The sequence below is a fragment of the Chaetodon trifascialis genome, chromosome 23 (genome assembly GCF_039877785.1).
Source record: "Chaetodon trifascialis isolate fChaTrf1 chromosome 23, fChaTrf1.hap1, whole genome shotgun sequence".
Taxonomy (NCBI): Eukaryota; Metazoa; Chordata; class Actinopteri; order Chaetodontiformes; family Chaetodontidae; genus Chaetodon; species Chaetodon trifascialis.
The window spans coordinates 10,757,124-10,783,660 of record NC_092078.1 but is presented as its reverse complement, the minus strand read 5'-3'; the positions used below and the strand labels follow the sequence as shown (position 1 = coordinate 10,783,660).

General features: G+C 42.9%; 1 protein-coding gene across 6 annotated transcripts in view; it reads left to right on the top strand.

Moving 5' to 3' along the window:
* Window positions 1-26,537, top strand: part of kcnip4a (potassium voltage-gated channel interacting protein 4a) — a 121,727-nt gene that overhangs the window by 49,950 nt on the left and 45,240 nt on the right. Inside the window, exon 1 of one of the 6 annotated variants that reach the window (XM_070993117.1) lies at window positions 20,892-21,333. The exons of the other annotated variants lie outside the window; for them this stretch is intronic. Within the exon in view, the coding sequence (XP_070849218.1) occupies window positions 21,276-21,333 (58 nt within the window). The 5' untranslated portion in view covers window positions 20,892-21,275. Of the gene's footprint in view, window positions 1-20,891; window positions 21,334-26,537 lie in introns of those variants that run through there. 6 annotated transcript variants of the gene reach the window in all.

Sequence of the window (26,537 nt, the reverse complement as noted above, 5' to 3'; positions counted from 1 at the left end):
AAAATAAACTCCCATTTGGATGCAAAACAACAGGTTGTCAGCCCAACAACGAAAGGACAAAACCTCGTGTGTACCACGTATTCGCATCTCTCATTGGCAGTTACAGTATTGTACACAGCGTTGCCAGCCTGCTTTAACCAGGTCACGTCAGGCCAGATCCTGGTCTGTCAGGTCAGACAGCTTGAGGACAGTGCAAACAAGTAGATATTTGTGGCTTAGTCTGTGACAATAACTGCATTGGTGCCTTGCTGTAGTGTCCCCGGGCATTCAGACCGAAAACAACTCTGCATCTCTAAAAAGTAGCCGGTTGTCTTGGGACATGTTGCTTCACGTTCCAGTGAGACAATGAAATGCAATATCGGAAGGAGTAATAGACCTTTTAAAGCATTACAGCTTATAACGCCATGAGGAAGCACTCGTCACAAATTATGACAGCGGCAGGATGTTCATTAAAACAAGGCAAACAGAATGTACACTGAAAGCGGTGCCGTAGCAGACGTGTTGTTCTCGTTCAACCCGGGGATTCCTTTCTTGCAGTGTGCACTTCTAATCTCCAACAGACAATAAAAACAGCTTCCTGTTTGTGGGCAAAGAAAAAGTGTAATCTGAGCTTTGCTCGAGTAAATAGAGTGGAGTCAGTGGAGTGGAGATGGAAAAGCCGAAGGAGTAAATAGAGATGCAGACAAAGCAATATTTGCTTCCTGTATCTCCATTCCTGTCCTTTGTGAAATGTATTGGTCGATGCCAGGGAGTGAGACAGAAAAACTATTCTCTGAGGTGGAACCAACCATTCGTCCATGCCAGCTTTGACAGACAAGAAAGACAGTAACGAAAAACAGTGCTTTTAATTAATTTTAGCTCCTTAAACTGTTCCCCTTGACAATTTCCAGCATTACATAATAAAACAAACATATTTAATGACAATTACACCTTAAAACAACCACAATAACAATAGAATAAATGAAAAGATACGTTCTTGAATATAACATAGAAATAAATAAATGAGCAAGGTCACACGACAGTCCCAGATCTGTGCGGTCGATGCTGTGATGCACCCTTTGCAGTGCATCATTCGAATGGAAATAGTCCCCATCTTGAGATTAAACTTTATCTACTGAGGCAGAAGATAAGTTTCAGCAAAATTCAGAGCTTTGGCTTAAACAGGCCTGCGGGGTCAGTTCAAGAGTTTGGCTTTATAATCATGTTATACGACTGTGACTACTCACAACTCAGAATCACAGCTGAGAGACTAGAAAATACAGTTCTATATTTCATGTGTGAGTCGGTGTATGATTATATATACTTTCACCACTATACTGTAAGTAAATACACATCTCCCGACTCGAATATATACTCAGTTGCAAAGTGTGTTTCAACACTAACCAGATTAAAAAATGCAACCAATTGAGCTTTTCCACCCTGTTTTGTAACAAAGAGCGGGAGCGGTTGACTGATTTCATTTACAGAGAGTAACATTAAGTCCTGGACGGAGGGAACAGTTGTCTCACAAACTCCAATTAAGCTGCTTTTTGACATTTAATGGCTGGATATATGCATTAGGCTTACAGAAATGATGCACAAGATGAATGAGCTTGATGTTGCCCTGTGGTACGATAGAAAGCGGATGTCATACATCGACCCTTCATGATTAATTGCATCATTTTAATGGATTCTCATCACCGCGAGCATGCATGTACCCATAGCATGCCTCACGTGAAATACGTCGCACCCTTGGTTAGATCTCGGAGAGAGGCCAACATGTGGTCCACTGTGTTGTTTGTATGCCGCCATTAAAGAGCAATTTAAAAGAAATTAGGCTTGAGCAGTAGGTTATCAACCAAGTAGCAAATAGGGGCTTTTTTAAAGTGCATTCCTCATTGCTATCATATCACAGCACGCACCCATCCATCTTTGAGATTACATTTCACTTACTCTGCAATACATTAATAACTCTTTTTTTTGTATATAGAATAGTCTAGCGGAGCCAACTTTATGACAAATGTGTAAATTCAATTGTAGAGTATTGCATGCATTTCTGCATGTGTCTGCTGCATAAGTATGAGCCTCGCTGTAATGATATCAGGATTGGGATGCTGTATTATACCCAGGCCTTACTGTAAAATTCTTAATTGTGGAAGGTAGAATCTCAGTTCAATCAAATCAGCATACTTGCCCACTTTTAATGTGTCCCACCTCAGATTGGCCTTTATGATTTTTTTTTTTTTTTAGGTCTGCTTAAACTTTTCATTAGCTTTTTGATTTAGAGTCTTGTCACTTCACTTAGGCTGTCTGATGAGCTATGACTTCATAAGTAAAGGGCAAATATTGGGTGCCAGTGTTCTCTCAAGGGCTGCAGCTGAAGCAGTGTACTCCACAGTATGCTGATGGAAAGTGCCATCAAAGGCAAGGCTCTCTCAGGGAGGCTGATCCTGCCTGTCATGCAGGGGGAGTGGTGTGGGGTTTCACTATGGTACAGTCGGAGGCTAGATTTCTCTGCCATGTTTCACGCTGGTATTGTCTGTGTAATCAGACACTCGTGGGTTTTGATAAGGTTTTATGAAAAGGATTAGTCGCTCGTGACTGCTTGTTCTTAAATCTGTTATTACCTGATTATATACTGCAGCATGTACTCCCTATCTACACAGATTTGGAGCTCAGCAAAGCTCAAATGTAATCTTCTGGGATAAGAGACCAGATATCTGTGAACTCCCTTTATTGCAGTATCATGATTTTGGCTTACATGCCAGTTCCATCAAAGAATATGTTATTTCAGAAATCCTGTCAAACTGCCATGCAATGAGCTCGAAACACAACACTGACATATTATCAACTTATGAAGCTGATGCGGTGAAATGTGCTCACAACAGTTGCCTATTCACACATGGATCAGCATTAGCAGTCATTGTCCTGTTTATGACCACCTGGTGGATGTAACTCTCCTTTTAGCTCTGCTTTGGTCTTCGTTAACCGACCCCTGTCGCTGCTAAATGCTCCATCATGATAATTGCGAACTTGATCTGTCTGTAGGTGCTGGGCAGATACATTACATTGTATATCAGAGCTTTCCCACTGAAAACAGCTGTCTGCTGTGGTTTGAAGTGGGGTTGATGAGAGCGGTGACCATGAACCAAAACAGCATAGGCGCAGGCTGAAAAACCAAAACGCTAAGCCAAAAGATGCTAAAGCACTCAATAGAGCCGAATTGCAGAGTTTGGTCATAATTATCTGTGGGTTCGACTTCATGACTGATGTATTTCAGGTTCCACGTAATAATTTTTTTCCACTTTTTGTATAAAAATATTCAGTAGTGCAGCTTTAAAGCCACGTAACACAGCTACAGTATGCAATATATCAAACATTACTACACAACACATTACTCATCAACAACTGCTCGGATAAATATTTTTATGGAAATACAAAAGTTAGTACCAAAATATTTCTACATTTTCCATCTCAACATATTACCGTGCTGTGATTTTGCTGAAAGTGCAGGTTTTGAGCTGCTTATCTGGAACATAGCGTGGCCCAATATGTGTTTTGAGCTGTGGCAAATGGTACCGCGCAGAGGAGTGTGTCCTAACATCTCACGCTGAGAAAGCCATGGTTAAGGGTAATTAGCTTCCCTTCAGATCCACCCTTTTACCTGCAGGACGCCAGAGGTTGAATGTGAACAGCTTTTCATCTGTTCTTTGTTCTGTTTCCCTCTAAAGCTTTACCATTGTGTCTCATCTCTTCTAGTATCTGTTGCTGGCTTGTGTAAGTGATGGCGCCAGGCTAAATGACCGTACCTCCAGGTTCATGTTTAATGGAGGACCCTGTTACATGTGAAAGATGGCCCTTGTTCTGTAACGGCTTGCTCAATCAGAGCCCCAAGCAACCATCGGGAAAATGCTCTAATAAGGAAAGACACATGAGAGGTGATGATTGCTCTGCTGAAGGTGCCATGTGTGCAATGTGATGAGGTTTTCTGAGAATATGTTGGTATAGGTGCCGCGACACTGAAGAATGCATTTACAATACGCCGTTTCCATTGGAGGAAGACGCCGATGGGAATGTGTGAAATTACATTTAGCTTGAAACAGATGGGCTTGTTATAGATCGTTCCTGGTGTCCCGCGTGTTACATGAAAAGATCTTATTGACATATTGAATGTCGCTTTCAGGAGGTTATGCTGATTAAGAGATTTGCTTGGTCAAGTTAAGGTGCTAATTCTCTCTGGATCATGGGGAATGGATGGGTATTGAAAAGAGGGTCTGTTGGTTGTTGTTTTCTTGGTGCTCAAACTGCAAAATCACCTATTAGTGTGTTCAACTTCACTTTAAAAAACATTTCAAACTTTGATTCCCACAGCAGCCAAATGAATTTACCTAATTATTCCAGAAGAAGAAAAGCATTCGTATCCCTGTGACTACACTGAGCAAGTCCCTTCTGAAATATTAGGCTCCAAAGCAACAACATCCAGCTACGCTACAAACTCCACTAAAGGAGCCTCATTATTGAGCGTCAGTGTTGCAGTGCCCAGCAGCACGCACAGAAAAATACACCCACTCATCAGCAAGTCAACTCACACGAACACAGGAGCAGGGAGCACTCGACGCGTCACAGGGAGATCACATTTCCCGTCAGGCTCCATCCCTGCCCCACGCTGAGTTCTGAGCCCCGGCCCTCAATTGACAACCAGACAAATTGGTCTTGAAGAAGCCCAGAGGCAATCAGGGCACACCACTCGCCCACAATTACTTGTCCTTTAACAAAACGATCAATGTGCTCAGCAAATCTGACCATTGCAAGCTGGGACATGCTAAAATAGACTCTCTAGTTGGGTGGGTAAATCCCTGGAGTAATGAGAAAGAGAAAGGTTCAAACGGAAATATTTGATACGAAAAGGCAGTCAGCTTGAAATGTCCTCGGCCTCAGTGCATCAAACTGCAGGTAAGGTGTTATTTCCCCTCTGTGTAGTGTAGCACTTCCTTTTTCAGTCCCTGATGACCAGAATAAAAAAAAATCAAAGAGACGCCAATCACTTACATTACCATAAGTGGATTAGCTGAATTCGGGTTGTTTGACACATTAAGCACGCCATAAATGTAGCTTTAGTCCCTTAATGACTGACCCAGACAGGAGAAGAAGAACGTTTTCCTGCAGCCTCACTATATAGTCACCTCACGCGCTGCTGCCCTGATTGCCTACCACTGTTTTATAACCCTTGCGTGGGTATAACCTATGCTAATCCTGATTGCCCCGACTTTGTAAGTCTGATCAGTCAACCATAGTGAAATAATGGGCTATCAAAATAAGTGATGGGAAGGGCACTGGGAGTTGATTTATATTGATTTCTTTGTGTAAGCCAATAGCACATGCATGTTTGTTGGCTCCATCGGATTTTTATGATGCCATTTTGCAATATCCCCACATGCAGGCGCTTGTTTCCTCTGTTAACCCCGAACTGCCAGGGTATTTTTTTCCATAGCAGGTGGTCACTGCAGAGGCTTTAGAGTGCCTTTCACTGAGATTGTGAGTGGGTTCATGTCACTTTGACAAGGCTGCTGGTGGTGGTGCATCTGCTTTGACAGAACAGTGCAAAACTACTCGTACTGTACATTTCAAGAGGACTTGTGCATGTGTGGGCTGTCACAATGTGTCCGCGCGCTGTCATCAGCACAGAAAATGTTGGGCTTTTATACGCAGAGTTAAAGAGCGTTTTGAGAAAAATACCAATTTCCTTGAATATTAACGAGGAAGGGTCTGGTTTCAGTCTGGTTACATCAACAAAGTTAGCCTGTTTAGCTTCCTCGCTGCAGTTAAGTTGAACCCATATTGTATTTATTAAGTTCAGTTTATGTATGAGATTATTGAAAGTGCCTCTGCTGATGTCTTATTCATGACCTCAGCACGACTCCACTCATCTCACACTGAGCCCAACACATCAGCTATGAATACAAAACACAAGGGCTTCATGTTCACTATCAAGACAGTTGCGTTCTCATTATTATTTCATATTTTTCCCGTCTTTTGTCTGTCTGCTGTTTTGTGCAAACAAACTTTTTGCACCTACTCTTTACTCAATGTATATCTTGAACTATGAATCACTGATGATTTGTGTTGCATCAGGATTTTATTGTGTTAAAATTCAATTCCCCACTTCTGGCAAATGGAAGAATGTGAATAATTGATGTGTAAGCCACGTCTGAGGGCAAGAATGAAATGGAGCGCGTTCCTGACTGAGCTTAAAGCTTTACAATCCCGCAGGCGATAGAGGAGATCTTGCTATCAAGGATCCTTTCAGAGGTGGGAGTTTGGTGTAAATCCAGGCTTTTTGAGAAATAGGCTGTTGAAACTCAGTCGTATAAAGTTAAATCTGAACCTTTTGTGTCAAAATCAGGTGTAAATCATTCTAAATGGGAACAAATTTGCAAGATTTGTTCATTAAAAACGTGTAAATCAGCAGGGAGACAGGGAGAATATTTCAGTGTTTTAAAAGATGATGTCACTGTCAGTTCATTTTTATTAGTTGATTGAATGCCATGACAAAATTTAATAGAACATCTTCCAAATGTAATTGAGTTTTATGTGCAGTTCCTCAGCTGCAAACAAAGACACGCAGAGATATTCCCTGCATTCTGCTGTCTGCACTCAGATGGAAATATCTGTGCACTTCAACAATATTCTTCACGCTCAAATGTGCTAAAAGTTGCACGTTGCTCCATAAGATTAATATCCTTGTCATGATGCTAAAATGTATGCCCCGCAGAAATCCGACATGGACAGCATCTATTGAATTCTTGTATGTTCTCAAGTGAATTTGGTCCGTTTCTGTTGCTGAGCTATGAAGATGCCAGATTACATTCATCGATTGTTTATTGACAACGAGCCCAGATACAGAGCAGTGCAGTGACGCCACAGCTTGACCATGAAATGTGATTTTATGATGCTTGCCGAGCCTGCGTTGTTTGATGCGGGCTTTAACCCTCTGTGCACTGTTTCAGCATGAGAAATGATGAAATGTTGATCACAGTTAATAACAGGAGCCACTGTGACGCTTCACGGATGTCAGGACGGCTTTAACACAACGTCACTGCGGCTGGTGGGGATTGAGCGCTTCCCTCAAGGATTTTTCCGCATGCAGACACCTGCCATAACAGGGATTCCTCCAGTTGAAGGGCTGCCTGCTTAAGGCTGCAATATACTAGAAGTACAGTACCAAACTTGAGAAAATTCAAATTGCCGTTGAGCTGCTGTCAAAGCGCGCCGCAAGCAAACGTCTCGACACTCACTGTGACACCCCACACCAGATGGGGGGGGGCTTATAGATGGCAGTTTGAAGTATGAAATATGAGGAGATACTCCGTCTTGGTTGTGCGCTCATGTTTTGTAAATACACAAATTCCCTCAATTCAGCCTGGAAATGAAGAAAGGCTGCGGTGTATTTGAGTGTTGAGTGTTGAGCAAATTAGTCATTTGTTGTATATTTTCAGCTTTCCTCACCACACTACCCAGCTGCCTTTGGTGCAGTGTATTGACAGCGCAAAAAATAAAAGCATTCGGATTCGTGCTGAGAAACTATTATTTATTAATTTTCTCCACAGAAAATCTTCCTCTGCCTGAACCCTGGTTGTTCCCGCTCCGTCTTGTCATTCCTAGAGAGCAGAGAATAATAATAATCATGGGTTATGAGCGCAGGCCGTGGCTCATCTTATATCAGTGATGGATGAAACAGGGCAGCGGTCCCTAACTACATTAAGAGACCCTCATTCAACCATTTGTCTCTTACCCCAAGCTCTGTGTGGAAAGCTCACCTTGGATTGGTGTGTATTCAGCATTTGTGTGGGAAATGTGGCCAAAGCAAATATTCCTGCTCCTTTGCACCGCCGTGACGAATGCATGCTAAACGGCAGCCGCTGCAATTTGAGGTGGCCTCACATTAAAACTGCACTGAGGCCTGGAAACCTGCGGAGCGGGTTACTGTAATTGACTCCAGTGAACAGCGTAATCAAAATTAATTGTGTAATTGCAGAGAAATGTGCTGCTTTCCAGCATTGTGTTCTGATTTAAAGCTGAAACCACGAACAGCCTCCCACCGAGCGAGCGCTGTCACGGCCAACAATGCTCTGGTCCCTGCTTGGAAAATGAATTCCTCCCTCAGGTGAGTGTAGAAATGCTGGACTGTATTCACCTGCTGTATTTGTCATATACAGTTGGTGGGTGGAAGTAGAGGAGTACAGTGTGTCCGTGTCTGAGTGTGTACTGTATGTTTGTTACATTCATTTGATGGCATCGGCAGACCACATGATTCAGAAGCTGCACCAGCCTGACAAGTGTCAGCGAAATGGGGGGCGGGCTCGGCAGGGGGAGAAACTGGCATGCCATGAAGAAATTAGTTGCCTCCATGAATGGATGATTTGACAACAAGCTCCTGGGCACAGACATGTAAAAGGCCCGCAGCCCCATCCGACATAGGAGCAAGTCCCCCAGACTGAAAGAAATGCTGAACAGCTGTGTCATTTGGAGTCATTTTGTGTCACTTTGTACTTGTTTTCTGTCTCTTTGGATCTTTTTACAGTCATTTTGTGCCCTTTTTTGTCATTTTTCCACCTCTTTGTTCTTGTTTTGCATCTTTGAAGTGTCAACAGCCACTTCAATTAGGTTCTGGTCTAAGGGCCCCCTGACTCCTCGGGCCCCCGAGCCTGTGCCCGGAAGGCCCGCTCAGTCACCCATCCTTGGTTGACTCGCACAAATTGACAAATTGGTAACTCATGTCATTTTTATATTGGCTCTCACTACATGCTCCCCCATATCCACATATGAATTATTAATGAGCCATGAAGGCATCACTTAAAGAAAAGCCTGACTCTTAACATGCCACCAACAAACACAGCTGCCAGCATCAATAACGCTGTGCTGTTGTCCACCTGACTTCTTCCGTCAAATGATTTCTGTACCATTAACTGCCCTCCCTCAGGGGAGCGCTCAGTGTTTTATGTCCGCCTTACATTGACCTGAAACATCTCAGGAGGGAGTATACTGTCAGGGCTCAGTATTTACCATGCCATGCATAATTCAGACAAACATTTCTGCCTGTCAAGTTGACGCCATGTAATTTTTATGAGCAGGAACTCTACCGAGTTCTGTTAGGTACACCATAGTTCTGGAAATAGCTCCTGCAGGGTGAAAGGTCGGTGACTGTAGTATCATGTGGAGGTAGATTTAATGGTTCTAGAGCTATCTTGACATTGAGCTTGAGAAAAAATGTTGAAGTCTGTGACAGATGAGACAAGATTCAGTAACAGTAGCAAACGCACAGCGGAGAATTGCTGTGTGATTAATTCATAGATTTGTACCCTCAGTTATGCATGGCTTGCATTCTATGACATGCTCACGTAGATGGTTTACCTACTGTATCACCTTACACACCGCCAGGATGTCTGTGGCATTGTAACTAAATCAAGCGTAATGAAAAGTAATTGGATTTTCACTCTTTTGTAGTTGCCTAATTGATTAAAATGTGTACACTGAATCTTAGTTTTCCCGTTCACATTCAGTTTCCTCCTCTCATTTTCCATCTGACAGTGGCCTTTTCTTTATCAACTTGTCCCAACTCTTGATTGAAGCGGCAGCACATGCTGTTGATGCTGAGTAAAATATTCGAGGCGCCTCATGTTTTTTTATGGCTGTGCTGTTCTATCAAAAGGAAATATTCAAGATGCCCTGTGTATTATTTTATGCAGATTTTCAGCCTAACGTATTTGGGATTTCCACCGGAATTTGAAATCAGTTTTGTGGGTTCGAACAGTGTTTGGCTACACAGCTTGAGTGTGTGTAACCTCGTTTCATCCAAGCTGGTGGTTTCTTTACCTGGAGATCGGGATCCTCAAGGGGCTGCAAGATTTCATTTGAAATCTGAGGTTCTGAGGTGAAAAAGCATTTTTCTGTTGCACAGAATTATGCTTGTTTTTCTGGCTTTTGCTGTATTGTTGTGTGTAAGTCTTATGTCTAATATTCAAATGAAGGGAGCATTACTACAGCTGGGTGTCGAATCCCTTTCCGTTTTGGCATTTAGGCAATTTTCAGAATTCTTGTATGGCCGCATTTGGGGTCTTCCTTTAAATATGTCCCTGTGACAAGGGAGCATAAGTAGACATCGGTTTGCTCTGTAAGGGTCACCAGCTGAAAAGGAAACAACTGATCCAGGCTAAGCCATAGAGGAAACTGCCATTTTGCTGTTTATTGCCCTCTCCACATCCACTCCCACCACTGCTGATATCTACAGTGCATTTGGTAGAGAAGCAATTGTCTTTCCTTTATCTCAGTGTGTTGAGAGACACCAGCAGCATTAATCATAGCGCTTGTTCCCCGCTGTTGGTGTGAAGTGTGTGCAACTGGATTCGCCTGTAGCATCCACTTGGCAGACAATCTGTGGCCAGCAGTGTTCAGGCTTTGTTTCAGTCGTTCAGAGGAGGCACATTAGTGCCATGACAATGGAACATAAAGGCATCAGAGGCTAAGAGTGGTGCAGTCTTTCTGCATAATACAATCCTGAAAGTGCGCGCCTGTGTGAGTTGTACATTTTCTGTGAGGTTGTTTGATACTTAAGACACCATGTAGATTGTATATATTGATCGGAAGTTTTAGATCAAAGATGCCGGGAACCACGAACGATCCACCGTCAGGATTAAAGTATCTTAATATAAGCAGACTTGATTTGGAGAGGCAGAAAACAAAGAGAGAATCTTCTATCCTCTCCCAATCTAAAAGGATTAATGACCAAAAGCTGTTGGCTTGAGTTCAGCTTTTAAATTAGATAGTAAACACATATTTTTTCAAAGAATACTCCTCTAATCTCATTTTATACTGCCGCTATTCACATTTTAATCATTTTGCTTTCCTTGCCGCAGTTAGTTAGATAAGACTGATAATAACAAAGTGAAACACGCCAAACACTGTCATCACCTTTTCTCTGCTGCTCAAAGTGAACTGAATTCTGGCATAACATGACGAAATGCATGCTGCAACTTCCCAGAACTGGCACGTAATCAGGCCTTGATGTGGCAAACACGAGAGACACGGCGATACTTCAGTGATACCCGAGCCGCAGGCACGGAAAGCGTTTGGTTACGGGCTGCGAGTCTGTGTGAGAAGATGGCTCGCAACATGCCTCGCCATTTACCCAGGGAAAAGGGTTTCCCCTCCACTCCCTGGTTTATTAATAGAGAGCTTGTCGGGCGGGGCCTGAGTGTCGCTGCGGCGTTAGCATCATTGACACGGTGAGTGTATCGCTTGTCACTGTCAGCGATACATCAGAACCAGCCTGATGGTTTTTAGATGAGATGGTGGCCTCAGGCAGTTGATGAATATGTCATTCATGGCACTGATTGTGACCCCGGCACGCTGAAGGTTTGTGCATCCAAGGTTGAATTTCTCAGCTGGTATTTGAACTTGTCTTGTACAGTAAAAACACCAGAACACACATGGGAACATACGCTCACAGCTCACAATGTCACAACACAGACTAAAAGTGGAATATGCTGACTGATAGTAAATAATCCTGTATGGCACACATTAGTGAATCAGTTTGCATATTTTATGCCTGTTTTCTGCTTGTGCCACTGTTTCAATAGCTTAGCATTTTAGCTTATTCTAGCATTATCGCACTGTAACTTGTAGCCACAGTAGCAGTTGTATAGGAAGAATGGGGAAGTCTAGTAATTTAATATTACCCTCACAAAAGACTGGTGAGTGAGGGGAGCTCCTTTTTCAGAACAAGATCAGTGTTCAAAGGCATCAACCAATCACGTTGCCCCGAACGGATGTCACGTCACAATGACAACGACGGACCTGTTGATTGTGTTCCTCATCACACTGTATACACAGAAAGAGCAGGCAGAGCCTCCGAAGCCCACCCTCAGTGTCTGCCTCAGCCGCTCTTCCTCTCTGTCTGCTTCCCACGTCTTCGCCTGCCGCTCGTCTCCCCGCCCGCCTGTTTTTGAGGGCAAGCGAAGCCCTCAGCCTCCCTTCCCTCTCCGCTCTCATGTGCCGTATATACACACTCCTCTGCTCTCCTGTTAAATGAGTTCTCCATGGCCCTGCAGGCTGCAGGATGGCAGAGGAGGGGAGCAGAGACGGGCAACAAGTACGCGCAAACTCGTGCACTACAGTCAGACACACACACAATTCACATCGCTGCAGATGTGAACAGGAGTATTTTGCTTTTTGTGTTGTTTACTTGTCATGCCCACCACGTTATGACCTGCCTCTCTGCCCCCTTGTCTTGACTTGTTTGGACTGCCTTCTTGTCCTGCACTGTAAGCCTGTTCTTCTGCCTCAGTTTCTGCATTTTAAGTCCTCAAACCTATTGCCTGTTGTGTATTATACGTACCTCCATGGCATTTTTTCTCAGGTAAAAATGCCTGTTGCATACTTCTATAATGCCAAGATACCAGTCCGTGCTTTCAGTCAGACCAAAACAGATCGTATTGGTGTTTTTGCTTGCCTTCTTTTTTGTCCAGCGGACCATAATAACCATTAAAGCCTCATTACAAATTCTTTATGTGCAGGGACCACTGCTGTGCTCATTCTCCTTCATGACCTTACATTCTGGTTAAATCCCCACTCTATCAGCTGAACAAGATATGTGACTGAAACCGAGCATGCTGATTAAACTGTGCATATTTAATAATATGTTTAAGAGCTCAGTAGAAATTTCTCAGGCGGAGGACTAAACTGCTCCCGTGCCATCTGAAGCGGAGCAGAATTGGCTCGGATGGTGTGTTGAATCATAATGTACAGTACACAATATTGCTAAAATGAAGTGGAATGAGGAGTAATTTTATTGCTGCTGGGGTTTAGGAGCAGTCACATTCAAAGGAGCATTAAATTATGTTTTCATCTATCATCTGGATTGCTTATTTAGCGGCATTCGTGCCCCCAGATAACAGCGGCAATCATAACACCGCGTACTGTACCGCGGAAGGTTTTATTGGGTTCATCTTCACATCTCAGCATGAAGTTCATAGTTTTCTTATTTGGAGATGAATTGGGTCTGAGGAGTTATGATTCAGAGTGAAAGCTGCTCATTACACTGCCCTAATGCAATATCCCGTGTGTTAGCAGTTGAGAAGGGTTTTGGTTCAGGAGAAGACAACCAGAATTGTGATGTCCTTGCCACCATCTGTGCAGATTTGTTATTTGCTGCTGCTCGGTTCGAATTTTGATATGTTTTGGCACGGCCTGATAGATTTCACACCTGATTGAGTAGAAAAACACCAGTCTTGCAGCTCTATTGTCATTTTTAGCTGTCAGGCTGGACGCTTTTTGACATCCTGTACGGCTGGCTGAGCACCGATCTGTAACAGTGGGCTCAGTGTCACACATTCAGCAGCTACGTGTCAGGGTGTAATAAAAGAATGTGACACAGGCTGGGCCTACAGGGTGCAGGATGGCAGCAGGTGGGGCTGTGCTAATGACAGATCGACTCAAGCGGGTGCCATTGAGACTCGCACAAGCCTGTGACTGCCTGGCTGGCGTCCATGCTGGACAGCCCCATAAGAACCACTGGTGCAGGATGTGAGATAGTTCAAAATCTTTGTGTTGTTTCGTATCCGCAGTCAGACTGCAGCAAAGAGAAGTTATTCGTTTTCAACTGTGCCTCCGTCATACTGAATTTTCTGGATGTGCCTCATGGTGCGTCAGAGCAACTTGATTTAAATTATGACTCTGGCCGGCTCCTCAGCTTTTATTATGGCTGGAGGAGAGTTCTCTACGTGGATGCAACAGTAAACATAGTGCTGAGTCATGCACCTTTTTCCTTTTACAGTCAGCAATTGTTCAAAAAAAAAAAAACAGGAAGAAAAAAAGAAGAAAAAGGCAAATGCATGCAAGCACATATATATTAATACAGACAAAAGAGAGTGTTTAATTGTATACATCACAAGAAAGCAACGTGTCTTATGAACTAATGATGCTCAACAAAGGCCTGCAAAATCGAGCTTGCCAAAGCATCCTCATTATTTATTCTGGATGTCCCCAAACAACTGTGCTACCTCATTGAACACTGTGGACAAGAGATATTTTATTAGCCAAGATATGGTGCCAAACAAATCGTGGATTCACTGGGGTTCAGTAAACATAAAAGTGGCTGAGCTGCCCTGCTTGGCCCAATTGTGAAAATACAGGCTTTTGTTTTTGTGCCACCATTTGAAGGGAAATAACCTTTTCACTGGACGGTATTTGTCTGTGATTGATGGCAGTTGGATGCGGTGCGCACCACGTGGGCCGATGCCCGCTGATTCTGACCATCTGGGCAGGTAGTGTAGCCCGTCATCGCCGCAGAAGCATATTGTGTTTGAACCGATCTCCGGATGACAGCAGCTTTGCAGACGGAGGTGTGCAGCACATAATGGTGACAGCAGACGCTTTTGTGACTGCGCAGGAAAAATAAAGTGCTGAGTGTGAATATACTGACAGACGTTTTTATTGCTGCGTCATTATTGCTGCAATTGTTGTTGGTGCGCGGCCCAGCCATCCCTCACACACGACATTAACTGTACACAGAAGCTTGCATTTGCAGACTCTGCCACTCATCATCCCCTACTGCTGCAGCATGACTTCCCTCGGTGCCTCATGACACCCTCGGTGCCAACTGCGTGTCTTATGTCCTCTAAAAACCATCCTTAATTGATCCCTAATTAGAAACAGCAGGTTGCAGATTCTTTCCAAAATGAGCATGTGGTTGTTGAGCCTTCCTTTGCCAACTGAGGCTTAAATACTCTTGTTTTGTACAGGCAAGTCCAAAAAAAACTGCTTTTATGTCAGTATTTTCCAGGTTGTACTAGAATCAATGACCGCTTTTCCGTACATCCATTATTAGCATTCAAAAAAAGTGCTTATGACATAATGTAAATCCAATATACTGCAGCAGAGAATCCATTTCCTGGAATGCTTCTTTCAGCATCTTCCCCCCGCTGCAGGAAAAAGCACTATTCATTAACAGTTTTCACTTTTTGTCTTATTTTGATGAATTGCCACTGGAAATGCCTAATGCGAACCATTCTTCTGTGCTCTTTACATGTAATTTCCTCTTTAAACAGGACTGCTTTGCTTGCAGTTCCGAGGGACGTTTGAGAAAATGTTGCCGGAAAACACAGTTTGTTTGCTTTGTTGCATTTGTGTTGCACCCCAAAGCTGTCAGAAAAATTCAAATTTGAATCGGACAGAATGAAAGATTTGTAGTTTGTTTTGGAAAGAGCTCTGACGCCTTGCAGAGTGCTTTTGGCAGGCCTTGTATTACATCATGGAAGAAAAAGCACATCTGCTCTTTGTTATTTACATTGTTCCTTTACTCCAGGGCCATCAATCTTTGCTGTCAAATCTATGTTGCTCATGATGTCCACTTTTTCAAAGGAAGAGTGGTTTTGATCTAAATACTTTTTTGATAGGAAAAGTAGAATCGTGTGTTGCATGCTTTTAGCCAGATAACACGAGGTTGTTGTAAAGGAAACAGCTCAAAGTTGATATGTGTTTGCAGATGTAGAGGACTGCTCTCTGGCTGCTTTGCTTTGAAAAGGTGAATGGCGCCCTCTGCTGTCCAAAGCATGACATACTCAACTTCAACATTTTTCCATTAATTGCTGCCATTAAAATGGAAGTAAAAATACCTTAAATTGGAAATATTTAACTTTTTCTCCTCTGCATGCAAGGTGTCAAAATAATTTCAGATCTGAAAGAAAGAATTAATTTGAATTTGTGGCATTTGGTTAGCGATTGTATCCGAGTACACCCTCATATGGATGATATGTTTGCTCGTAAATCCTGTTTTGCATCCTGTTGTGAGGGTTGCACAGTAAATGATAAAATAAAATGATTCAATGAGTGCAACAAACTGTACTGAGTGGAAGGTTTGAAGAGCTGAGATGTGTGCAGTGCTGATGTGTGAGGAAAAATAATAATCTCGTATAAGTATCTTGCTGTATTGTCACTCCGCCTTTTTTCCTGGTGTGTGTTGTCTTACCATTGTACTGCAGTAGGTTTGCTCCTGAAGCAATGTGTAGTGTACATGCACTCATTCACCTGCTGCACACAGGAACCACAGTGTCACTGCTGCACATAATCATCCATCACAACTGTACTGCAGTGGACTGGTGGTATGTGAAAAGAGGGGCTATGTACACTTTAATACTCAGAGCTAGAAGCTACGCACTTGTAAATCATTGTCGTCCAGGTTGAACAGGATTTGTTGGCAGATTGCACAACATTATTCACTTTAAATCTGGTCAGAAATCTGCTTGTTGATGTATGAAGCAAATTGGAAATTTGTTTTGACAGTAGGGTGCTTCTATTGTAATATATTACCCTAAATTCCTTTTAGCCCTTCTAAATTCTAGGAAAAACACTATAACATCTGGCCATGCAGGTGGCATTTTGTAATCAACTATTGTCTGGTTTGTAAGTCCATATTTTCTCCTTTCTCTTGTTCTAATTAAGAGTGGACAACATGAAAGGCGTCACAGGAGCAGCTGGTCATCACTGTCTGCTTGCTGTAGTCCGATAATGTGACACAAATTAATCAGAGCATTTGTGGCAGTTCCCGGCACTTAATTAATCAATGGACAGGAGCTCCCCCAGTCTTTAAAAGAACAAGCTCCCACATTAGCTTTATTGATCAGGTGTCGGCTCTCTTGCTTGCACGTGTCACTCTTAAAGGCTGATGAATCATTGAAACAGACAGTAACGTGTGTCTGATGTCGTGCAGGGAAATAAGCTTAAAGCTCCCGTGTCTGAAGCGCCATTCGTTTTTTTAATCATGAATTATTTAAGTATCTATTTAAATCATCATGTGGGTAAATTTACATAGATTCTCTATGGATTAGATGTAGCTGTGAAATTATGTTTTTTTAATGAACTGCTTGTCATATATACATAAAAGTTGTATAGAAACGTGACCATGTTGAGATTCTTTGAAAAGGCAAAAGCACTCACAGATATATGGACTTGACATTGTTTTGCTGCCACTTAGTGGACAAACAGTATAAATACTGTTGCCAGAGACATGAAGCTAATGGTCCTTGTGGAGAAACTGGGCCACTGCAGAAACAAATACATATTCATGGGTTTATATTAACATACCGAGCCTGCAAATAAGCATGAAAAATATATACAGTATACCAATAAAATGATTTCAGGATTTGGCCAAATATAACAGATAATATACAAGGTGCATGTGTATTCTCATTTCAGCTTAATTACAACATGCTGAATAGAGCTGAATGTATAGTGAATGGTTGGGTCTGTCATAATAATAAACTTTACTTGTCTAGCACCTTGACAATGCATAAAACCCCACAATACAATTTTCAAATCGAGGCAAAAATAGAGGAGAAAAAGGATAAAAATGTGAAGAAGGCTATGAGGAAGAAGCTCTAAAAGAACTCTTCGTCTGGTGTCTCTGCTTTCTGTGCTTTTCAGACACCACTGAATCGTTTTCTTCTCTTCAGATACTGATTCACCACAGGTCTTGATAACACCGAAGCGGGCATTTCACAGAACAAGATTACATCCATGAGAACGTCCCCTCATAGGACACAGCCCACTGTTGCCCCAGAGACCACCATTAAACAGCTAAAAAATATCAATGTGAAATAAGATGGAATAAAATCACACAGTAAAATATTAAAATCTAGAGTAGAAGAAGGCAAATCGCAGCATAAAATGATAAATAGAATAGATTAGAATGAAATCAAGTAGTATACAGCAAATAAAAAAGTGCTGCGGTGCATAAACTGGAGGCAAATGCTATATGTTAAAATTTGGCATGTGGCATTTGTGAGATCTGGATGATAGAACAGTAATAATGCTGTTGATGCAGTTTACTGTTGAGCAAAGTTGCACTTTGACCTTAGAGTGAGTTTGCTCCCTGCACTTTGTGCTTCTTTCCACGCAGCACTCTGGTTCCTTTTTGCTTGTCAGAAAGCGGACAAAGGCGAAACAACACGCAATAGGAATAGCTGTCAAAAATAGCTTTCAAAAGATTTGTTCCAGCGCGATCAGCATCAGTAATGTCCTGCACAAACCTCGAGCCGCCACTGCACAGCTGATACTGTCTGATTCATCATCAGCTGCTGTGCACAAGCGTCCTGCGGCGATGGCTCTGCTGCACTTGCCTTTGCACACCATTCGTTCAAAAGACAGTGGGGGCAACTACCCGCTTATGGCTCGCCAGCCTGTGCCTGAGTCACAAACACCTACAGAATAACAGCCTTTTAATGAAGTGCTGTGCATGGCATCACATTGATTAATAAGAAAAAATGGAGGAAGAAAGGTTATGTGGGGTTGAAGGAGAAGCCCACCACTCAGGATAATGGACCGCCATCTCAAGTATGTAGGAGGTCTGTGGGCAGCAGAGCACTTACAGTGCTTCAGATGTACAAGCATTGACTTTTTCAAACAGATGTTTATGTGATGTGTTGAACACTGGCACTTGAAATGACTCGGCCTAATTGTTTTTGACGATCTGTGCGTGACAAGTGTTCTCGATGCACTTAAATTCAACTTCAGTATCAATTATAAAACGCTTGCGCTGCCATCGCAATGCCTTTCTCAAATCCCATGGAGTTAATCACATTGTTTTTAGATTGTTTTCCTCAAGTGGTGTGGAATAAGCCTCCGTATGTGCGGAGATGATTTACCCCATTTGATTATTCCGTCCTATCCTCTGGAGTGTCTTAATTTCATGAAAAGTCATTACTGCTCCAACATAATTAGGCTACCCTTTGAAAAGCCATGCTGAGCTGATTTGGACACATCAAACTGGGGCTGCAGCTTAAGGGGTCATGCTAAGTGGCTGTGCTTTTGTCACCTTCTCGCATAGCTCTGGTCTCAACTGTGTACGACTGGATCAAAACATGGCGCCTGCGTTGCAATCAACGCCATGAGATTTGTTTGTCTCACGCCAGCATTGGCTCTTGTAACCTCGAGCTGCTATGTTAAGTGGAAATGAGGGGTGGGCTTATGGGGACTGGTGAGCTCACCTCTTTCTAACTCCAACCACCCTGAGATGTTTTTTGTTTTCAAAGTTGGAGTCTTCAGCCCCAACTGACGCTGATTCAGGTGTCTTGAGGCAGTTCATCAGATTTCGCTCAGCTCCCTCCTGAGCCACAGTAGGCTTTACACAACTTCAGAGTTTCCCTTCAGGTGTTTCATGATTTTTGCAAGAGCGTCAACTGATTTTGGTGGACAGTTAACACCACAATGTGTCGATCTTCTTTATACCATGTTTGAAATTATACTGATGACAGTCCCGTTCATTTAAGTATTGTTTTTAGACCATTAATTCTCAGTGCCCCAGAGTCGTATTTGTCGTGGGAAGTAGGTGGATACACGCACCTTTCTGTGAGCTGTTGTCTTTCTGGCCACAGATAAATCGCCATGAAAAGTGGTTCAGACGTTTGTGTCTCCCACAGGATGAACTGTAGTGACGCTGGTGTTCCCATGAATTTTTGTTTAGCGCCGTTGTCACATCAAATTTTAGAATTGTTCAGCACTTTGGGTTCAAACCAAATGCATGTAAAACTAGAGACATTCCCAACTGCTGTACTTTGTGCTGTAGTGCTTATTAGCAACATCAGAATGTTAGCATTGTCATTGTGAGTGTGTTGGCATGGTGGCGTTAGTTGTTCACTTGGTATTATTTTGCCTCAGTAAGGGATTCATGTCATAGTGGTTGTTAGTGTTTCAATGCTGGGGTCATGCTGAAGTAATTGCACCCAACACTGGTCAGACTCCTACAGGAGAAACCAATTACCAAAGAGATGGGGTGCACGTTGGTGATTTGAAGGCCCTTGACCGTCAGAATGGCCTCAGTCAAGCCTTTGTGTGTGTGGGGGGGGTTTGTTGACATGGTTTATATATGTGCACAGTTTACAGAGCCTGCCCCATCGTGTGTACCTTGCCTTCTGTCTGACATCTGTGGGAGGCCTCAGAGCAACAAAGCAGGGCCCGACAGGAAGCAGGTCAATGGAGTGGGAGCTAATTGGTACTTGATGGCAGCGGTTGGCTGTTCCACCGCTGAATTGGACTGCCGTCACGCAGTTCATGAAATGAATTGCGCGTGGGTGGCACAAAAGTATTTTTCATTCTGTTTTCGTCTTTGGATGCGTCACATCAGGCAAGCGCTGCTGCATTTTTCTGGGGTTTTTTTTATGCGCATCTTGCCATGATTCTTATTTTTAGACTTTCTCCATAATCCAGAGGATCTTCCCCGAAGTCGGATCATCAACTCTGAAGAGGCAATCACTTTTTTTTCATAGGTTGTATGATGTGATGGGAAATAACCTTAACATGGAAGCAGGGGATTTTCTCTGCGGTAATAAACACTGAATAATTCCTCCCTATTTTAAATTCGGCGTTGCCGTATGTTTCCAGAGGGTGGAGGGGGTCAACCTGTCATTCCTCTTCCTATTTATTATTATTAAGACTGACAGCATTTATATTCCAAATCAGAGAGATGATACTAATATAATTTAAGTTATCATCTGGAGATTTAAAGACCTGTTTCCATTTCAGATCATGTTGATGCTACCACTGGAATGATTCCCCCTTCTCTCATGAATCTGTTCAGAAAATGGCTCGTCAGCATTAGTGTGTAGAAGATGCTCACCGGGGATTGCTCATCATACATCATATTTACACCAGGCACTGCCAGCCTGAGTTCTCGGCTCTTACTCTGGAGCGGACACAGCATGGCTCTTTCCTCCCATCCGCAGCGGGAGATGTAGTTAAAAGGCAGCTAGTAAGGAATGGTTATCTACAGCATGGGCTCTTTTGCCTTGCTCCAATCTCTCCCACCCCCTTGTGAGGAGAGAGGAGCGGCCGTCGCACTCTCCCCAGCATGTTGCTGGCTCAATTAATCGAGGTGCTCAACTGGTACAGAGAAGCTTTTGCAGAGTAGAGATCAGCTAACAAGCTCGCACTTCAGAGCGGGAAATTAGGGGAAGGGAGGGGGCCGCGGAGCATGCGCGTCAAAATTCAAAACTCAACAGAGGCACGCATGTTTTACTCCCACTCGTATTGCTCTTCGTACTGCCCACCGAGCCCGGGTGAATATAAAGGGAAGTTTGGACCGAATACTTCGTTTTTCATGTAAGGCTCTCCAGCATCTCTTTGGTGTTTTTTTTTTTTTTGTCCCCTCAATTTTCACTCTCAAGCCAGCCCAGTGTGGGAGTGAAAGTGTGTGTGAAATCTAGCAGGACTTCCAGATCACTAAGCGAGAGAATCTGGAGGGCATCATGGGGGCTTTAATGGTCATCTTCTCTCTTCAGCCGAAACAAAGAAGCAAGGCGAGAGGTAGGCGTGATGGGAAGGGGAGGACACGGTTTGATTTGATCCTTTTATCACAAGTTAGAAGCAAAATATTTTTTGATCTTTCGTTATGTTGTACCTCAGGCTGTGGAATTGTCATTGAAATACTTGCACAGATAAATTGTTCTTTCTGTGTTGGAGAATGCTCTGCATCAGCCTATGTGTGCGTGTTTTGGACTTGGGGGTCCACAAAGTTGCCGTTTAATCTGCTGCTTTCTCTATAGACCCACCTGAATTCATGTTGCCACACCAGCAGTCCATGAAATTGACTTGAAATCAGCCACCTCCTGGTAAACATTTCAGTCGGAACTCCACAAACTTGCTTGACTTTTTCCATTTGCTTTTCCCAATATTGATTTTACAGTGGCAGCACACACACGCAGCATGCCACATCGACTCCATGCCAACACAGTCGCACAAGCTTATGTTACATCTCTGTCTCCCTGTGCTGATCAGCCTCACCGTCACAGCTTGTCACTGGAACAAAAAGACGAGGAAGTCCGGTCTTTATTAACGAACAATGAAATATTTAGTGGGTGGCCAGCGGAAAATAACTGGTAGATGTTATATTTAGTGGTGTAGTGGGAGAGAGACGGAATGGATGACACTTGAAGTGCAGTAAGTCATATTTCATTGGGGTATTGCGAGAGAGCTTGAAAGCAAAATGAATGAGGGACTCTCTCAAGCAATAGATCACAGGGCAGGCAGTTGTGCGCACTGTAAGCACATTTCACAGGGACCCAGAAAGGAGAATATAGGTTTCAGATACACACACAGTCCTAAAAAAGATAATACACATGCACTGTACCATTCTGCCATGCTGCTGAATTATACATGTATATACACCGAGCATGGACTGTCCTCAGGTAAAGCAGATAAAGGGAAATTTTAAAATGGATTTTGCTTGAGAAATGTAGGACATCACAGCAGTTGATGGTTTATGATTGCCTAAGAATGGTCATTAGTTCTCAAAGAAGTGACAGACCCATTATTGTAGCTACACCTGTCAAGCTTTCCGTTCTCACGCAGTGCATAGCTCCTCTAAAAGTGGCAGATTTGCATATTAATGTTTGAGAAAATTGGTCCTTGATTTCAGAGAAAGGAAAACAGATTTCTTATTTCTAGCTGTGGCTGTTTGATTTGAGTGGCTGAAACAGTGACTATAAATAAAGATGGACACACGTCTCCACTTGCTCCCACTGAGCAAAAATGTGGGCAAAATATCAAAGATACAGTCGCCGCCCTCGTCTGGTGACATTTGGAGTCAAAATCTGCAGAGTAGTGATAGAACGATGCAGCCGCAGTACTGAAGTCCCGCCCATACACCCACAACACGAGTCGTGGGTGGGGTTAGCTGTCAATAATGGAATTACAGACCTTTTTTATGGCAACAAATAACTAATTATAACCAAACTTAGAAAATAACGAAAATTACCTATGATGCAGTCAGCCACCAGGGGGCAATTGACACGTTTTGGCTTCACTTTTGGGGAGCTGTCATGTCATCCATCTTTATGTTCAATCAGTGGGCTGAAATGAGTCATAGCTAGCTCGGTGGCTAATATTAGCTCCATGAGTTGGTTCAAAAATGCTGTGTTTTTTATTAATTCCAGCTCAGTCATTTTCAGACAGAGTGATTTTTTCATGTAACTTGTAGCCTCATAATGTAGCCGCTGATGAAATGCCCCTTGATCCTGGAACGCTGGCTTAGTTTACTGCCGTAGCCAGGCATGCTAATGTTTGCAGCTTATTTTAGAGCAGATAAATATGCGACCCTCCCAACTCTTTTGGTGCCGAGTGGGCCCCCCTCGTTCTTCTTACAGCCCCATGAACACCACCATGTATGCAAGCTGTGCCTTGTCATGGTTGCTAAGCTATGGATTGGGCAATCGCTGTTCAGGGGAGGAATTTAGTGAACGTTGTTGGCATTAATTGACAGAAAATTAATCAACAGGAAGTTTTGATTGCTGCTTCCAGTTTCTCAATGATGAAAATGCTTGTTTTTATCTTGTATCATTGTAAGGTGTACATTTAATAGTTTTGGACAACAAAGAAGATACTTGAAGGTGTTGCTTCGTGCTGGAAATTGTGATGGAAATTTCTTGCCTTTTGCTGACTGAACAGTGTGTGAATTAAAGGAACTAGCAAAAAATGAGTTGACATTGACAATAATTGGGAGCAGCAGCCCTATTAGTTGTCCCATTCAGTGCTTATATAGACTTGCAGCAGAAACGGTACCACATTCATAAAGAAGGTGAAATTTAATGAGTTTATTGTGCAAGTCCAGCTCAAAGCAGTTTTTGTATCGAAATTTCTATCAAATCATGGAACATACTGATTTGTACTATGCAGTGCTCTTTAGATGAGGACAAAATAATAAAACATGCTCTGTCTGAGAGACCAGAGTGCTACTCCACTACCCACTCTAATGCCTTCCATCAGTTTTCATTGCTGCACTCATCTACATGACAAGAGATGACGGTCCAATAAGCACCCAGAGGAACTTTGCCCTCCATATCTTTTTCAAACTCACCCAGACCTGCTTTGAGTGTTCCAGCATGTTCTAAATGTCCCAAGGATATGAGACGTGCCATTGTCGTTACGGTGGTACATCGCTGATGTGTTTGGCCTTGTTGTGGTTTCTGTCATTATTATTTGAAGTGCCTTGCTGTTTGTTCTGTCAGGAGCTGTTATGAGTAGAGTTTGTGTAGGAGTGAGATAGGTGCACTCAGAGGTGGAGCTGCTCGTGTGAAAACAGCAAAACATCAACTGTGACTCAGGCAACCAACTGGTAAATCAATGTTGATGCTGTTTTTGGTGCCTTTCAGTCACTGAAAAGACTACAAAACCACATTGATATTTGTTCAACAAAGTCTGAACTTGTTGTTGTCAGTTCCAGAATAAAAGCACCGCCAGTTGTCGTCACCAGACTGAGCAAATAAGTAATGTGAACTGAGCTGAGATCTCTGCTGAGGTGTGTTTTCTCAAGCTCCTTCCTCGTGACATTAGCACAAGGTGTGATGAAGATGTCCAGTGTGGTTCTTGTTGCTGGCCCCGTCTCCTTCCAGGCCTTCTGGTGTTTACAGAGCGTGGACTTGGGCCGACCGCAGGGAGAGCAGCTGTCATTTTTGGGGGTAGCCATGCCACCAGTCACCACCATCGCTCATAGCCAAATGTGATCGAATGCAAAACAAGACCTTTTCTCTTTCTGTTGAAAATGCATTCAGAGCTGATGTACGTCTCTGAGCTTTACATCGCCTGGCTGAGTCGTATGGCAGCGAAGGAAGCTATTTTGAACATCTTTAAGACAAAAGCTCTGACGAATCATCATCTTCTTTAGTCTCAAAAAAAGACAGAGACTGACAGTTTTTACCGAACGGACTGTAGTCATAGAAAATCTCCTCGTCAAAGGACCATATGTCCAAAGCACTTGAATCGATCTCATTAAATCTTTCCAACCCATCTGTCACATGCAGCATTTCTCACAGAACTACTCATCTTGCTCTGAAGTGCTGGGTAGACATCACAATGTGACAGATTTGAGAGAACATTGAGTATGCACATAGTTATTTAGCACTCCCATCTCACATCAGGTGCAAGTCAATTGATCCATGTCACAGTAATGCAGCCCTGTGAGGGACTGGATAATTCCTGGTGGCCATTAGTATAGGGTACATGGTGTTCCTTGTTGTCTTTTATAAATTACTCCGAGCAGTGATTGACTGCAGAGCGGCACTTCCACTTTCCAACATGGTCTTGATTATAAGGCTAACCTTGCATTTTAAAAAGGCACATGGGTGATTCTATAGTCTCCCACTGGAAAATGATCTTGAATGAAATGGATTTTTTTTTCTTCCAACAGCAGGAAAATGCCATTGTTTTAATAAGCTGCATGTCACGTAAAAAACACTTGAGTTTTCCATATTCTCTGATATGCAAATGTACAAAGGCTCCCCTTACATGAGGAGATGAGGAGATGAGGAGGGTCACCTATGCAGCTCCACCAAGATCCCCCTGGGTTTCTTTTTTCCCTTTGTTATCAGTAACATGTAATCTCCACGCATTTCAAAGTCACTGTGTCATTACACTGTATTGGTTTTTCAGTTCGCTAAATTAGCATATAAATTGAAAAGTGAATCCACATCAGTTGGCTTTTGGGCTGCAAGCATGTTTTGGGCTTCCCATCGTGGCACTGCACTCAGTGCGGCAGTTTGCTCTGTGAAATTAATCACTCCAGTCCCACCAGGCACAGTGACCAGTATTAAGAGGACTCACTTAGAACTGGATTAATGAGCAGCATCCCGCTCAGAGATGCTTCGCAGGTGCGGGGAAGTGGGTTCAGCCATGTATAGACGGTGATGTGGCTCACAGTTGGTCATGCTGACATCTGATAGCGTCACCCTGGGGTGCAGTCCTGGTTCACTTTTACACCTCCTTCCCCACCGCATTGAAGACATCTTGCATCAGTAATACATACGTAATACTGTATTGTTCACACACCATGTGAGGGTATTTATCAATGACAACATGTTAATTATTTTACAGCATGTTAATAATTAAAGCTACAGTTACTTCAGGTTTTCAGTCTCTTGCACCCCTGCATTTCTGCGCTGACTTGTTTCTAACTGTGTCCACTTGATGGCAGCAAAATCAAACAAACAAGCTTCATGCAGTCAGTCGAGGACATGTCAATGGACAATTTTGTGCAATTCCTTTTAACAATTGCCTGTTGAATGGTTGAATGCAACACTGAAATGATTGTAAAGTGCAATATATGTACTGTATATACATGGTCAATCTAATGAGTTATGATCATTTACTGTCAGAATCAGAACAATAAATGTGTATCTTGTAACGTATCAATACCTTCTATCAAATTGCTCAGAATGTCACCAGATACATACAGTTTATCTGTGGAGACACATTCAGATTATCTGAAACACAAACACAAGATGTCGCTCTTCATTTATCATCTGTCATGCAGAGATGAACCCTTAATGCCCTTTGATAGTGTCTGATTTGATTGCATGCATTCCTTGTATGAGGTTAGATTTTCTCCCCCCCTCCCCAAAAAAAAGTCTTTCACAACAAATTTGACTGCAAACTCATTGTACCAACCATCCAATGAACAACACCCAAATCACATTAATTTGCAATTGGCCATATAAAGGCAAGGTTGCAGGCTACTG